At 36.4% G+C, this 16,109-nt stretch overlaps 3 protein-coding genes across 6 annotated transcripts in view; 2 read left to right on the top strand and 1 right to left on the bottom strand.

Annotated features, from left to right (window-relative positions):
* The window catches only part of mam (neurogenic protein mastermind), a 199,925-nt gene extending 195,429 nt beyond the window's left edge, over positions 1–4,496 (bottom strand). For both annotated transcript variants that reach the window (XM_087415877.1, XM_087415878.1), the window contains exon 1: positions 1,976–4,496. In XM_087415877.1, coding sequence (XP_087272003.1) covers positions 1,976–2,518 — 543 coding nt within the window. In that variant the 5' untranslated portion in view covers positions 2,519–4,496. The remainder of the gene's footprint in view (positions 1–1,975) is intronic.
* Positions 4,497–4,823: 327 nt separating this feature from the next.
* On the top strand, positions 4,824–9,209 carry Elp4 (Elongator complex protein 4). Of its 2 annotated transcripts, none has more exons than XM_011057057.2 (5): positions 4,824–5,321; positions 6,641–6,830; positions 8,006–8,643; positions 8,706–8,918; positions 9,003–9,209. In XM_011057057.2, exons 2-5 carry the CDS (start codon positions 6,674–6,676, stop codon positions 9,114–9,116), a joined length of 1,122 nt encoding a protein of 373 aa, XP_011055359.2. In that variant the 5' UTR covers positions 4,824–5,321; positions 6,641–6,673; the 3' UTR covers positions 9,117–9,209. The 2 variants fall into 2 exon arrangements, with proteins under 2 accessions (XP_011055359.2, XP_011055358.2); XM_011057056.2 differs by having other exon boundaries at positions 4,824–5,720.
* A 147-nt stretch (positions 9,210–9,356) lies between these two features.
* LOC105146654 (tetraspanin-9) lies at positions 9,357–15,297 on the top strand. Of its 2 annotated transcripts, none has more exons than XM_087415884.1 (6): positions 9,357–9,587; positions 10,643–10,861; positions 12,146–12,328; positions 12,699–12,911; positions 14,096–14,303; positions 15,183–15,297. In XM_087415884.1, exons 1-6 carry the CDS (start codon positions 9,495–9,497, stop codon positions 15,239–15,241), a joined length of 975 nt encoding a protein of 324 aa, XP_087272010.1. In that variant the 5' UTR covers positions 9,357–9,494; the 3' UTR covers positions 15,242–15,297. The 2 variants fall into 2 exon arrangements, with proteins under 2 accessions (XP_087272010.1, XP_011055360.2); XM_011057058.2 differs by lacking the exon at positions 9,357–9,587 and adding an exon at positions 9,594–10,373.
* Positions 15,298–16,109: the final 812 nt, after the last annotated feature.

The following is a 16,109-nucleotide window of genomic DNA, read 5'->3' as shown; positions in this document are numbered from 1 at the left end:
TCATTACTTGTGAAGTAACTAAGTGTAAATAGCAACGAAAAGCTTTTTAGCGTGCAACCAGTGCAAAAGTACCAATATAAAAATTTATTGCTCGCTTAAAATTGGTATCAAAGTATTATTTGAATTTGTTATTTTTGAACTATACACGTTTCAAATTTATTACTTGCGAAATAACTACAAGCATAATGAAAAACTTTTCAACGTGCAGACGATACAAGAGTGAAGTACTAGAAAAAAATTTGTTGTTTTCAGTATCCACAGATAATGTGTAAATACCAAATTTAAGCGACCAATAAATTTCTTTCTAGTAGTTTACTCTTGCAACTGCCTACACATTGAGACATTCTATATGTTTATTTTATACTAATTGATTCATGACATATTATTTTATGCATAAAAATATTCGAACAGCAAAAAATGAATAATTTACATATTTCATCGTAAAATATGCTAGAATAAAATAAAAATATATCATAACTTATTACATTTTTGATAATTATATAATATTTTAATCTTTTTGTGCGCGTAACTAGAAGAATTATGTTATGTAAAAAAATTGTATAATTCTATTATATATAAAAAATGATGATAACTCTTATATGTCATTTTAAGGGGATCCTAAAGAAATAAAAAATAAATTTATACAAAAATTATATGGTTTAGTCGGTAATAGAAACTTTAGGATCTTGTTAAAAATTCAATTTTTTCAAAAATTTTTATCTTTAGTTATTCCCTTTCAGACTATACAACTTTTATCTGCAACATGTAAATGTCATTTACAAAATATTCAAGGTAAGCAGAGTGGAAGACATGTGTGTGTGTTTATATATGTTTATATATATGTGTTTATATATGTGTGTGTGTGTGTGTGTGTGTGTGTGTGTGTGTGTGTGTGTGTATGTACATTCTTGCCTAAAAAATAATTATTTTTTTGTCAGATTAAAAATTTTAAAAGAAATTTCTACATCACTGACATTAAAAAATAAAAATTATGCAATTGCTCATCTTTAATCCGACTGATACGTTATTTACTAAAATAATTCAACTTTATAAATTAGTACTGAATAATGTAAATGTGCGTATAAAATTCAGATATTTAGCGAATATCTTATTACATCGATAGACTTTTTAATTCGTTTTAATACTGATCGAATAAGTTATATAAGAGATGCTTATTTAATCAATTGCTTGTTTGCATCAACCATAAAATACGCAGTAACATGTTTTTTTTTTTTTTTTTTTCAGAAACTTTCGAGACCGAACTTACCGCATACCAAAAATACAATCAATTCTGTTTTCGTGGTTCTGCGAACTTTATTCGCTTCTCCAATATGTTTGCATCGCAACTTGTATCTTCCAAAAATTTAGCAAGAGAAACATGAAATTTGCGCAAAGTTTGAAACAAGTACTACCAAAACTTTTCGTATACTGAACTTTATGCAGCAGATATGCGGTGATGAAGCGTTATCACGTATGTTCGTCAATGTGACGCGCGTCTTTCGGGAGGATAATATCATTCTTGCGCGTTTGAAAGTATTGAGCAAATTTTCGTAGAAAAAAATCGTCCACATGTTGTGTGAAAATGAACCTACTGAAGGATCGTAGCAAAATTCCGTGCGAGTATCTCGGGATTTTTTCCGAAGTAATTATTAAGTAAGGGATTTTTTTCCGTAGGTAATATTGAATATAGATATATCAGACACGTTCGTTCGTCGCGAAACGTGAGGAGCGTCACTCGCGCGCGTTTCCATCTCCAGGGCGAAGAGACTCAGAGGGAAAGGAAGGAAGGAAGGAAGGAAGGAGGAACGCCGACTTTGTAACAAGTTCGAATTCCCACAGCGGCGTAGGAACACCTACGCCTGCTACAACGAAACCAAGCAGAAGAAGCAGCAGAAGAAGCAACAGAAGAAGATGAAAAAGAAGAGGAGTAGACGAAGAAGACAACAAGAGAGTGAAAGAGATGAAAAAGTCTCACCATGTGAACGTTGGAGAGACCGATCGGATCGTTCTGCTTCTTGTCCGTCTTCTTGGCTTGCCGCTTGGCCTTGCTCTCGAGGAAGCGTTGCTTCAGCACCAGGGTGTCCTGTATGTTCTGTTCGCACAATCCGTTGAAACTCTGATCGAACCTGGGGATACAGTCGTTCTGTCTGCGCCGATAATTCTCGAGTCTTCGTCGCAGACGGTCTACAATCGCCTGCCTCTTCGGGGTGAGTACCTCACCCATACCGGGTGCTTGACCCATTTGCTGCTGTTGATGCTGTTGTTGTTGTTGTTGTTGTTGCTGCTGTTGTTGCTGCTGCTGCTGCTGTTGCTGCTGCTGCTGCTGCAGGTGCAATTGTTGTTGACCGGTAATGCCCAGCTGACCGGCGTTTAATTCGTGAATCGCGGCCGCGGATTGGCCGAGGACGTTGCCGGCGTGCCCGTTCGGGCCCTGGCCCGCGCACACGGAGATAGTGCCGGGGGCGACGCCGGGGGGGCCTTGCGGGGGCTGTCGGGGCAGGAGCCCCCCGGCCTCCATACAGCCCCCTAAATCTACCGCAGGATAAGCCAGTTCTCAATGATTGCCACCAAGGTGGTCGATTGTAACGCGCGATGCCGACCGCGCGTTGTCCTCTACCATCGGCCTCACCGTTGTTTGCGTGACGCGCATCCTCCGCATCCACCCCACTGGCGTGCCGACGATTCCGATTGTACCTCCTGATTTCCGAGCGCAGGGGAGCATCTGGCCGCGCGATGTAGCGGTGTCACGCTCTCGCGGGGCTTGACCGCGGTCAAGATCGTACAGCAGCAACAGTCCGCTTCACACGTTTCTTGCGAGAACGATATAACTACTCTGTATAAACTCTGGTTTCACCAAGTAGACCAAGTCTCTTCCTTTGTCTCTCGTAGGCACTTGTTGCGACGGAAAAATACCGCGGATGATCCCGCTGCTGATTTCGCGAAACGAACGATTTCAATTCACGGTGTTATTACGATTCGAGATTCCTCGCGCGCGCGCGCACGCACATATACGGCGCGGAGCGGGCCAACTTCAGAGCTAACGTAATGCGATGCCACCGGCGCGGCGCGCGCGGCATCGACGCGACGGACTCGTCATCAATGAACACGGTCGCGTTCCGCCTTTTGTTTCCCGATCCACGTGACCGCGCGCGCGATAATGCGCGCGTCGTCGCACGGCCTGCTTTCTCTTTCTCTTTCCCTTCGGTCTGCTCTTCCCAGAGTAGATATCAAAACACCGCACGATTACGACGATCCCCGCACATTTCGTACGCGACTACTGCACGCTTACAGTCATTGTCACACATTTATAGTTACATTTACAGCGTTCACGATTAATGCAAAACACTTGGTAGGTAGATTAGACTCACCAGGGTGAAAACGTCCAATAGTCTCGATACGCGAGTAACGCGAGCGGAGCTCTGCTGGCAACACGGGTCACGGGGTTCGCGACTGTCACTCTCGGGAACGCGCGCAACGGAAGATTCGACAACGGTGGGACGGAAGGTTCGCCGCGCGCGACTAACTTGACGATAAGAGCCCGCTCGAGTCCTTTCTCTCGCGCGCTCCTTCTCTCTCCATCTTACGAACGCGTGTTGTCCTCCTCGCTCTCTCTCTCATTCTCTCTCCGTCTCGCTCCGCCTCACGCTTCCTCGCGTTACTCTCGTAGCGACGATGCCGAGTGGAAGGGGGAACAGAACCGCGACACACACAAGCGACTTTCGCGGTTTCACAATCGGATACCTCCTTCACCCGCGGTGGCCGTCCGCGAGGCACAAATCTCTCTCTCTCTCTCTCTTTCCCCCTCTCTTCTTGACGAAAATACGTCCCCGACAGAGATAGTTCATACAATACCGTATATATCGAGTCTCCGCGATTGATTGCGTTTAGCGTGGAACGATCATCGGAAGGGAACACACTGGGTAAACGTTGACACGACGCTGGGTATTTACGGCGAATTTGCCCGGTGCGTCGCAAGCGCGCTGGACGTCACAACAGGTAGTTGAGCGAGGGCAGCGTGCTGCCGCTTGTCTGGAGAAAGAGAAGAAAAGAGAGCGGGTGGGAGCGAGAGGTCGTCAAACGGCACACCAGTGCGCAGAAGGGAGACGCCAGACGGACCGAGAGACCGAGACGGGAACACGCGTCGGCGATACTCGGCGACGCTGGCGCGACGTGGCGCGGCGGATCGAGGGGCGACGGAACGGAGAGGGAACGGAAGGCGTGCGCGCGAGCCAAGGAGAGAGAGAGGGGCGCGAGGAGTCGGTAGCCACGGTGGGAGAAAGGGAAGAGTGCTTTCAACGTTCGGCACGAGTTCCTCGGAGTTCCTCTTGCGCGCATTCGCCGGAGTCTCCGAGTCCACCACTCACTCACTCACTCACTCGCGAGCGCGCGCGCGCGCGTGACAAATTTGTGTCTTTCTCTCGGACAATTTAAAATCTTCTTTCCCGCGTGTCTTTCCCCTCGCACTTAAAGTCTCGCGTCTTTCTTCAAGGTAAGGTATCGCGAGATCGCTTCGATTTTCAATGTTTCGGAACGCCGCAAACACGCACGTCCGCGGAAGACGCTTTGCGATTAAACGGTTCTCGAACGCGCGAACGATCTGACGTTGGGTGAGTTGGGTCCGATCCGCGCGCAACTTCAACTCGATGCGCAACGCGACTGGACCGCGCGCGGCGCGCAGATGTTCGTTCACTGCGCCGACACTCCGGGACTCGACCCGGTTTGACCGTCGCGATGAATCACATGTTATCGAGCGTCGGCATCGAACGCGCGTACGATTGTATTAAATAATTGCATAACCTCACTTTCCTTCGATTCGCGCATACATTCACGCACGCGCGCCCGCGCGCCCGCGCGCGCGCGCACGCATATGATATTACGATCGCGCGTCCTGTCTGCTCTGTCGCGGCGCGGCGCGGCGACGCGAGAGACGATTCTTCTTTACCTTTCTCTCTCTTTCGCTCTGTTTCTCTCCGATTCCTCGTCTCTCTGTCATACGGATGCTCGCGCGCGATCGCACCCGGCGACGAAACGTCAGGCGCTTAATCGGATCGGCGTACCGCAACCTAGCAAGCGCACGATCACGATACCATTAACTGAACTGCGCGTAGGACAGAACGGGACGACATGCATCCCGTTCAAACGGCGAAACCGTAATTACTGCCGCCGCGACGCAGCCGCGCTCCGGTGGCGACGCGAGAAACCGTCAGAAACCGTCGACCTCCGATCGGCTTCGTCCAACGTGGCGTCAACGTTCGGGGAATATCGGTACTACTATGGATATCACGAGTGCCACTACCGGTGCATCGATCATGGTGGGCTGGGTGGGCAGATTCGCGTCGAGAACGGCTCCGAAAGATTCGTGCTGATTTGTGCTGTTTCGTTCTCTGTTATCGAGAACGAAACGTATATATATACGTTATAAGGAACTCGAAGAGACTCGCGGACGGCTTTTCCAGACTATTTTCCACGTTTATAACTTGCGATTAGTGAGTGCTACACTGGCGAGGAGAGAAAGCCGAACCGGCATGCGACTAATTGTTTTTCGAACTTTCGTTGCTTTCTTCCGGTGTGAAGTACGACTCGATTGAGATTACCAAGTGTAATCGTTTTTAGAAAAGATCGAGTATCGCAGAGAAAGAAGCATAAACTTCTGTCGATCAAGGATCTTTGAAATCTATCAAAATCTTGTGCACGTGGCAAACGTGACAAGCTCAATTACGGTATTGCGCGTTTTGATTGACGGATTTACTCCGATTTACTCCCTCGAATTTTTGCCAGAGTCAAATTTTGTCCTTATAAATGTATAAAAACATATTGTAAAATAATGTTGGAATGCTCTGAATTAAAATTTAGACTGTTTTGAAAAATTTCAATTAAAGTAAATGTTTTGCAGCAAAATGAGACAAACATTTAATTGCTTTCCATTTACATCAAAATCCAAATAATTCCAAATGATTCTCAATTAAATGTATGTACTTACTCGTTTTTTGACACAAGTGAGATTTAACTAAGTTTTTACAATTTGCACAAACTCAAGACTGCGTGCTTTACAGAATCTTATTACTCACATCAAAAGTGAGGTTAGGTTGTAAACTATGTTGTCAGTTGTTATGCGATAATCGTAATCAAAGTAAGCAAGAATAAGCATGTAATGACGTAATTATCTAAGTATAAAATACATAACTCGGTATCACTTGTGTGGAAATAGAAAGCGATCTATTGAAAGTAGCAGAAGTAAGATGATCAATGTAAATGCAAAATTAAATAAGTTCTACGGATTCAAAAGTGAAACAAGTTTGATGTAATTTGACGTATTATATTACAAAGTTTCTTATCATAAAGTATATCGATAAATAAAAAAAATTTCATCTCAGACTTATTATTACATTTATTTTGAAATGTGCTTAATGAGTAGAAAAAATTTTAATATGGTGTATTAAATATTTCCAATGTGCACTGAGAAAAGATACTTAAAAATTTATTTATAAGATGTAATGATTATTTTTACTGAAATAAATCCTTATTAACAACATATAATTTCGTCATCAGTCTAAATTTTTAATATAATAAATATCAAAGAAGACGTCATTTACTGTGACATTTACTTGCAAATATTTTACTTTTTAAAATTATATTTCAGATATCTACTGGATGACTTTATAAGGAAAAAGCGATGGCTTTGGGTGGAACAAGACTTAAAACTAGACTTCCGATAATACCAGGCACGAAACCTTCGTTACGAAATTCACAGTTGCTTATTTCAACAGGGATACCTTCTTTAGACAGTTCAATTGGCGGAGGTTTACCTATTGGCTCGATATTTTTAATTGGCATGTATATTTGTATACTTATGTTTCTTTAATGGGTGAATTATTCAAGACTTGTTAAATATCGTAATTAGTTTTGGAGAATTACTCATACATCTTTTTTGCAAGAGTGTAAAAAAATCTAAAGCTAATGCTTCTTTATTACTAGTTTATGTACTATATACACAGAATGACCTTTTGATTTTTTAATAGGGTATGAATCAATAATTATTCAGCCTCCAAAGGATATATCTTCTCTTCTTTTGAAAGATTAAATATTAATAACACTACACATATACATACATACACTTATAATTATTTAACAAATATTTTGTACTTTACTCTGATTTTAAAAGCTAAATAAGTTGTGTGTCTCACTGTTGTTAACACAGATAATATTTGATTAAAATGATTGTATCAAAATGATCGCTGTTTTTGTTGATTGTAATTGTAAGTTTAAATAATCTAAACTTCTATTTGTAGTCTAAATTTAAATTATTAAGACAATGTTACCGAAACTTCATCTCTGACTATTCTTGAATTGATATTGTTATAATATTTCCTATTTTATTTTTCTGCTACAACCTTAAATTATAATTATGAACAAAAATAATCCATAATTACAATAGATTGTAATAGAACGATAAAACGATGAGAAATATTCAGTAATATCGATTCAAGGATAGTTAAAGATAGTTCGATAAACGTTATCTTAATAATTTGAATTTAGAATATATACAATTACAACTAATATACAACATAAATAGCGCCAATTATTCTAATAAAGTATTATTTGTGTTAGCAACAGTATAGGAGAAAGAGAAACAGATATTTATTTAACTTTCAAAATTAGAGTAAAATATAAAATATCTGTCGTTCAAATAATTATAAGTGATAGTGTATGTATTTAATTCCTTCAGACTTGATTTTATGGAATCGTGTTAAAAATTTTCTTTTTTAAATTCAATTTATGCACACTTTAATAAATAATTCATACAAATAATTTTTTAATTCGACTATTTTTTCAACATATACATTATTTGTACATCAGATTTTAGATGATGTAGAATTAAATAATTTCAACAGATAATATCTTTATAATATCTAAATTTTATGTACATTACAATGTGTGAAGGGATTCTGCAGAAGTTAATGAAACGTTTATTTGTGTATATGTTTAAAGAAATATTTCTTTTCAGAGGAGGACAAGTATGGCTTCTATGCTAAAACTATATTGAAATACTTTATGGCAGAGGGAATAGTCGTATCTCAACCTGTACTGATTGCGTCTCAAGATGTCCAACCTTCCCATCTTGTATCAAGATTGCCCGCAGTTATAGATAATTCAGAGGAACATACGAAAACTACAAATAATGAAGATGAACCAATGAAAATAGCTTGGCGATATCAAAAGATGAAAGTAGTAGATTCAATTCCTACGGGAGGTCAAATATTCGGTCATTATTATGATCTTACAAAGCAGATGCAAAAGGATTTCTTAGAACATGCTGACATAAAACAATGGGAATTTAATGAGGAAATGACACTAGATGAAAATAATAGTCATACATTTAAGAACGCTGCATATACTGATTTATTATGTACTGTAGAAAAAACTTTACGCGATGGACAATATTTTCTCTCTGAAACACCAGAACAGAAAACAAAGAAAATTTTAAGAATCGCAATTCATTCTCTGGGATCAAGATTATGGCTTAGTGACACAGAGAAAGATTCTGATAGTGATCTATTAAAATTTCTATATTGCTTCAGAGCACTTTTAAGGAATTCCTATGCAGTCGGCATAGTAACAATACCAGTTAATAATTTCAATAACGTAAGTATCGAAAAATTATCCCCTTTACAACGACCAATCTTTTTACAGCTTACATTTTCTAGAATTTCGCTATCGAAAGAATTGAGCACGTATCGGATATAGCAATTAGATTGGAATCGTTTGCGGGATCTGCAAAAGCGCTTAATCCATTGTATAAGGAATATCATGGTCTGTTGCACATTAAGAAATTGTGTGCATTAAATGGTTTGTCACACGGCAATTCACAACACAGAGATTTAGCATTTAAATTACGCCGTAAAAAGTTTCTTATAGAAGTTAGTAGATTTTGATGTTTTGTTTTGTTTCTCAAATTAGTATATTGTGTCATATAAATTTTTATATTATTTGTTTGTTTTTAGGTTTTACATTTGCCACCCGAGTTCGAAGATACGTCTCAACGAGAGCAAGATGACACAGTAACATCCAATATTGGATGCATGAGTGGATCTCATAAAAGTACACTTGATTTTTAGATTTATAAATTTTTAATTATTAAGAATTATTAAATATGATTACTTTAATGTAAATTTTTTATTGACAAAATTAAATATTTATTTTGTTAAAAATTTTCAATTATTAATCCTTCATACTCTTCATATATATTTGCCTTATCCTTCGTAAGATATTCTTAATTCACTTCTCAAGATATATTATAGGTTGATTATATGTGATTTCACTTCTTAACAAACAAGTGTTAAATCAGAATTTTTACGTACGTTTAGGTCACGCCTATCCCGTTTAACGGGAAGTGCATGATGTGGCGACTGAATTAATGTAGAGAAGAGGAGATAGGCTTCGTGAACACTTACAATAATGCGCATAAAATATCCTTTTACTGAGCTACGCTGTATATGGGCTCAACCTACAAGTTCATTTACACAGTAAAAATACAATTTTTGATGGAAAAATCCTATGAGTATGGAATCTCCAGATTAATCCTTTACGTATGTATAATTAATCCAAATAAGAGAAACGAAATTTTTATAATAGTATTCTAACGTTTCTTGATAAATTAAAAATACTTCTTTCTAATTATACATTATTTAATATTTGTAATTTATAATAAATATTTTTATAAAAGAATTCGAATAAAGGAACTTTAATACATGACACAATGTTAATATTTAGCTGAGAGAGAGAAACGTTAAATAATAATTTATGAATTTAAATACAATTAACATGTGTGCTAAAGCATGAAATGGTCTTATCAGCCATTAAATGTTCCCCCTTTACCGTGAACCTTTGCCGACTCGAATCGTACATGAACCGATCGACGATGCAAATGTCCATGTATGTGTGTGCGTGTGTGTGTATGTGTATAAATTTTTCGTTCCCCCTCCGGTCTTTTTCCATCCACGCCTTTCTATTTCCTTCCGGTTCCGTCCGGTCGGTCGCGCATGAGGGCACGCAAGCGCGCCTACAGACCCCCGATGCTGTTGTAAAGTCCATCCACCGCGTACGGGGGGTTTTCAGTCCGTAAACATACGCGATCGGGTTCACCTCGAACTATCTAGTTGTAATATTGTACATAGTGTAACTTGCGTCATCGAATGATTTAATTGTGCGTTTATTATGTACGCCGAATACAATCGTTGAAACTTTATGTGACAAAAAGTCATCTGCATATCGCTTATTGTTATTAAGAAGCAAGCATTTTGAACGTAATAATGGGAACTAGAAAATTAGGCATATCGCGTGCTTTTGTTTGTTGCTCGAATATAATTTTCTTGGTGAGTTATTTAGCTATTTGTTTCAGACGCAACTTTAATTTAAATCTATCTTCAGTCAATATATTATTCTTAATTAATAAAGATTTATATCATGCGTTTTTTAAGTAAAGAAGTAATATATGAAATGTTATGTTAGATATAATATAAAATAATAACGTTCGCTATAATGCGAATTGGATCGATTTGTGTCATTTTAATAATTATTGTAAACTGTTTATCAAATCAGTGTAACTTGTGAAAGATTATTAATTGTTTCTCTCTTCCTTCAGATGTCGGGTTTCGTGTTAATGTCCTTAGGAGGATTATTATTAGCCGATAATGAACGGATTTTATTATCGCGCCTGTTAGGACCTGGTGATATTCATCCTGATCAACCGCTCTTTTATTACTTGGCATTCGCTATAGTTACATTAGGATTTCTTATTGCTATTACTGGACTTCTTGGATGCTGGGCGGCTTGTCTCTTTAATCGTTGCATTACAATCTCCGTAAGAACTGTTTTTAAATATTTCAAATATTTTAAATATTCAAATATTTCAAATATTTAGATCCAATATATTTATACATTTTAATTAATATTTAAAAAACAATTTATAAAAACATTTGAAATAAAAAAACATTCACAAAATATTTTATTAGGTGTTGGAATTAATTCGTAGCGTTTTACAAGTGATGGGAAGTACTTTCATTAATGTATTTTTTAATGCTCATGTGAAATAAATAACATTCTTTCATTAAAAAACGCTACGAATTAATTCCAACACCTAATAAATATAAAATTTACAAATAATACAGAATAATCTTTGAGAGCAATACGTTATTATTTTCGTTTAGATTGATATTTAATAAAAATAAAATACATACAAAATTTATATCTAAAATATTGTTTAATTATTGTAATTTCTTGTCGCAATTTCTTTTCCTAGCGACAAATTTAATGATATATTAGATAATAAAACGTATAAAAATAATTTATATATGTGTGTGATGTCATATTCACGCATTTGTTGAAAAGAATTATTTGTTTAAAGTCTTTGTTTGCGTATCGCAAGTACGACAGGTGTTTAAATGCATCAATCAGTTTCATGCGCGGCGTTCTCTTGTGAATCTAACTACAATGTTGCTCGTCGAGCCTATCTGAAACAGCAGATTTCCTACTTCGAGTTCGGTCATGCATCGTTGCCCGGAAACGGATCTGCTTGTATGCGGACACGCGCGTAAATAAAAGGAGGGCGCGTTCGAACGCCGCGTAAAAACACTAATTATTTGCTCGTGGTTCGGACAAATGAGAGTCAGCTCGTCAAGGAAATGAATGCTACCTATTTTTCCTCATTTTTAACACTATTTAAACACCAGTTGTAAAACATTAAATTGAATGTATACAAGGAAAACATATTAATATTATTTTAATAATAAAATAAAATAAAAAGCAGTTTTTTGAATTACATTTCATTACCTCATATACCATTAAATTTGCCGCTAGGAAAAGAATTGCGACAAGAAGTTACAAAAATTGAACAAATTTTGTATCTAAATATATTGTTCAATTTTTGTAACTTCTTGTCGCAATTCTTTTCCTAGGGGCAAATTTAATAGTATATGAGGTAATGAAATGTAATTTAAAAAAACTCCTTTTTTTTAACGTAATATAAAATTGGAAAATTAATTGAATAGGTAAGAAGAAATATTGTTTGAAATAGATGTATGTTATAACGCGTAAAATTGCGAATATAAGTAGCTCGGGATCGATCTTTTGTTTTTATGCTTTCCAGTATCTCTTAACAATAATATTGTTGCTGCTCGGTGAGTGCACCGTGTGCATTATCGCTGTTTTCTGGCCTCATATACTGGGGATCGACGTAAGACCGGCACGTTTGATACGCGCTTTACAACGCAGTTATGCCGTACCTGGACGCGAGCAATTTACGGCTGCACTCGATCTTGCACAAACAATAGTAAGTTTGTCATCTATTGAATTTAAGAGTAAAGATATAATGTTAACATACGTTTTCTATTGTATTATTTTTCTATTAAATATTCAGGAGCATTAAATCGTTTAGAGCATTCCAAACAAATTACTATAAAATGAAGACTGATAAGTAAAAATTTATTAAAGTTATATATTTCATTATTAAGTCTTATATTATGCAAAAAAAGAGTCTTTTGTCTAGTTTTCATAAAAGATGAAAAATATAGAAAAGTAGAGAAAAAGAGGAGAAAAAGAGATATCTATCACATTTGTTACTTGGCTAATATATATATTTAATTTATATTTTTGAAATCAAAAGAGAAAACGTGCGTCGTTATTATTCTGACCATTTACAGTTTACTTGTTGTGGCATAAACGGAAGCAGCAATTATGGGACATCGTGGTGGCGACTGCAGGAAGTCGGTCGCAGAGAATTAGTGGTACCTCTCAGTTGCTGCACCCTGAATAACGCCAATGAGACGAGCTCCTTCCTCAACCCCGAACCTGCCAATCTCACTCTCTGCCAGGCTCTGAACCCTGCCGAACATCAATACGCCCGACACACTATGGTATGCGCGATAATGAGGAAGTTATTACCCCCTCCCCCCCCCTTGTCATGCCGTGCCATGCAGACACGAGTGAGACGAACTTTTTGAATCTGGCTAACAAAGAATAAATGCGGAGGTCTACATAAGGCTGCGTTCGGAAACATCACTTGAGTGCTTTAATGCGTCTCATTCTATCTCTATTGTTAGACGTTAAACAAGAATAATGACACTTGGATGAAGTTTTCGAACGTAGCCTAAAACGAGAACAAACATGTCTATTTAGAATATTGACACGTTATTCAAGTGCGATATTCACATGAAGCTTTATGACGCTATTCTCGCTCCATGAGAATGGAAATCCGTTTGAAAGTTTAATACAGTCAAACGCATCCTGCGTGAACATAAACGCGAAATAATATTTGAGGAAAAACTATCGCGAATCTCTACTCCTAGTTCGTAACTCCAAATTTGATATTTCGATTTTTCGCGTTTTGTTCGAAAGTTACGATAAAACCGGCATGACCTCATATACGAATACATCATACTAGGAAAGAGAGTCGTGTGATTAATAGCTTTTGTCTCGATGAAGACCTCCATAACAAGGCTATGAGAGAATTCATCAGAATGCGGGCAGCAGACAATGATGTTACGTTGTTATGATTTTAGTTTTGTTATATCTTGCTACGCATTAACGTATTTTTACCGTTTTATGCAATAAACTAATATCCATAACCAGCTATTTTTCAAATACGTGAATAAATATTAATAATTTTTAGCAATGATATATTTAGCAATGATATATTTACATGAAGTTTTATATCAGGATAAGTTAGATACGATTTTTAATATAAATCTTTATAAATATCTAAAGTATTTTTTTACATACAGTGTCTACATATAAGTTTTTGATCAATAATTGATTCCAGCGCAATCGATACGAGCTCAAAGCATAGCAACTTTGACACTAAATCCAACTTTACCGGCTTTAGAATTCACTCGAAGAGAAAACTACCGAAAATTAGATTTGAAGAAAAAGTTGAGCTAATAACTTCACACATTAAAACTGTATGCCTCTCTAAAAACGAACGAATTTGTCATCGATTAATAACGTCGGGCAACAAAAGACAAGCTGATACATTTCCGATATTCAATATAACATCTAATATCGATTGTTATGTGTGATTATCTATTTGTTTTATATTTAGGGATGCCTTGAACATATCGAGAAATGGACGCAGGATCAGGCCCTGATCTTACTAGCCATCGTATTAGTCGTCATGTTCGTCGAAGTCACGACGCTCCTCAGCATACTTCTCGCATGCTCTCATGACAATAGGAGAAGTAAATCGCAAGCGTCGACTTTCACCTCCACGCAGACTTTAAGCCCATTCAGCGAAAATGATCACGATTTTAGTAAGCAATTTTCTTAAACTACAATTTTTTTTGATCGCACTATTTCGAAAATATCTTTTAGTGAATCCAGTTAAATACATACTAGTGTACACTCAATAGACTGACGATGCATATTAAAACCGTTGTAATAAATGTGTGTTTAATGTAAAAAAACAAATAAATTAAATCGCGAAATTTTTAATATACTTTATTGTGCTGTTAGGTAAAATACATATTTTATAATAATTAAAAATTATATATATCTCCTCTCAATATGTAACAAATTCAAAAATAGAATATAACGGGAAGTATATATGTAGGAGTCAACGCAGTACTTAGTGCACAATTATAATAATTGAGTTACAATTTTAAATAGATAGTTTTACATTTAAATTAAATCCGATTACAGACTTAAAACTTACTTATTATATTCTATTCTTGAATTTGTCACATATTTTATGATTTGAAGTCTTTGCATTTTTCATTTTTAAACTCTGATTAAATCGGTGTAATTAAATTGCTTTAACATGCATTAATGCGCACTAGTAATATGCTCGAATCGAATTCGCTATTTAAATATACTTAACTTTATGAAAATAAAAATCAGAGCGCAAGTCGAATGTAATAGGAGAGTAATAGAAGCGTAAATGAAACTTCTAGGAAGTGAAAATTGAAATATCAAAATGTAAAAAAAAGTGTAAATGTTTCTTTTATATTTCATTGTTCCAATTTTCGCCTTCTAGAAGTTTCGTTTACGCTTCTCTTACTCTCTCATTACATCCAATTTACGCTCCGATTTTTATTTTTATCAGGGACATCGAGAAGGATCTTTATCAAACTTCAGTATTTTCGAAATTATTATTCACTATCTTATCATGGTTCAAATATGTCTGAATATAGGTCTAGGCATCGAGAATAGAATGCATACAGCCGGAACTACATTCGGTGCCAAATCATGAAGATGGCTGGAGGGCAGCGAAGGACGGACAGCAGTTGACGTCAAGGACATGAATAAGCGAGACTGAAATTTTACTTTTTAAAATCTTATACAGGTGATTGTAATGGACGTGTGAATTTTGATATCGGTAGTGTAGTTAGGTGTAGGGGAGGGTACATACATGTAGCGAATGATATTCAGATATGTAGGATAAAAAGTATCTAACTAGTGTCCAGTAAACATGCTACTCATATTGATCATATACTGCCTCAAGATCAGTTACGAAGAAATTTTAGCTTTGGCCTTAGTGATCAAGTGGCGTTTGGAAGTCCAAAATTAGGAAGAATACTATGAAAATAGAAAGTATTAAAAATGTTTGTTTTATTTATCAATTTAATTTACTTTTGTTTTGTTTTTACATTCGTAAAAAATAAAAATTAATTTTACATCATAAATGAAGTGACTGTAAAAGAAGTTAGATTTAAATCACTATTTTAGTTTTTTTTACGATTACTTTATTTATGTAAAATTGATTTTTTTATAAAAAACGAAATAAAAGTAAATTAAATTGATAGATAAAACAAATATTCTTTTTATTTTTATAATAAATGAATTTTTCCTAGTTTTGGACTTACGCCACTTGTCCATTAAGGGGCTCATTTATTTGAATGTATATATATTTAATATCTATTCAATACAGATAGCATTTATCTTGTCGTAGTAAATCTTTTTTGTTTCATTTTTTATATAAATTATAATATGGAATCGGCAAAACATGATAATAAAAATTGTGTATTAATTTAATAAATTTGATAAATATTTAATTATGAAATTTTTTTTTAGTTTAGATTTTATTTTGAATATCAAAAAGTCATTAATAATATTAAGTA

This window comes from Acromyrmex echinatior, chromosome 19 (genome assembly GCF_024713525.1).
Source record: "Acromyrmex echinatior isolate Ae372 chromosome 19, ASM2471352v2, whole genome shotgun sequence".
Classification (NCBI taxonomy): domain Eukaryota; kingdom Metazoa; phylum Arthropoda; class Insecta; order Hymenoptera; family Formicidae; genus Acromyrmex; species Acromyrmex echinatior.
This window is presented reverse-complemented; position numbering and strand designations above follow the sequence as displayed.

What these genes read in the sequence shown, in the direction of transcription:
- Elp4 (XM_011057057.2), top strand. Translation starts at nt 6,674, where the DNA reads ATGGCTTTGGGTGGAACAAGACTTAAAACTAGACTTCCGATAATACCA. An exon ending in TGGCTCGATATTTTTAATTG is followed by an intron (nt 6,831 to 8,005) that starts GCATGTATATTT and finishes ATTTCTTTTCAG; the next exon opens with AGGAGGACAAGTATGGCTTC. An exon ending in GTAAAAAGTTTCTTATAGAA is followed by an intron (nt 8,919 to 9,002) that starts GTTAGTAGATTT and finishes GTTTGTTTTTAG; the next exon opens with GTTTTACATTTGCCACCCGA.
- LOC105146654 (XM_087415884.1), top strand. Translation starts at nt 9,495, where the DNA reads ATGGGCTCAACCTACAAGTTCATTTACACAGTAAAAATACAATTTTTG. An exon ending in TCGATCTTGCACAAACAATA is followed by an intron (nt 12,329 to 12,698) that starts GTAAGTTTGTCA and finishes GACCATTTACAG; the next exon opens with TTTACTTGTTGTGGCATAAA. An exon ending in CGAAAATGATCACGATTTTA is followed by an intron (nt 14,304 to 15,182) that starts GTAAGCAATTTT and finishes GTCTGAATATAG; the next exon opens with GTCTAGGCATCGAGAATAGA.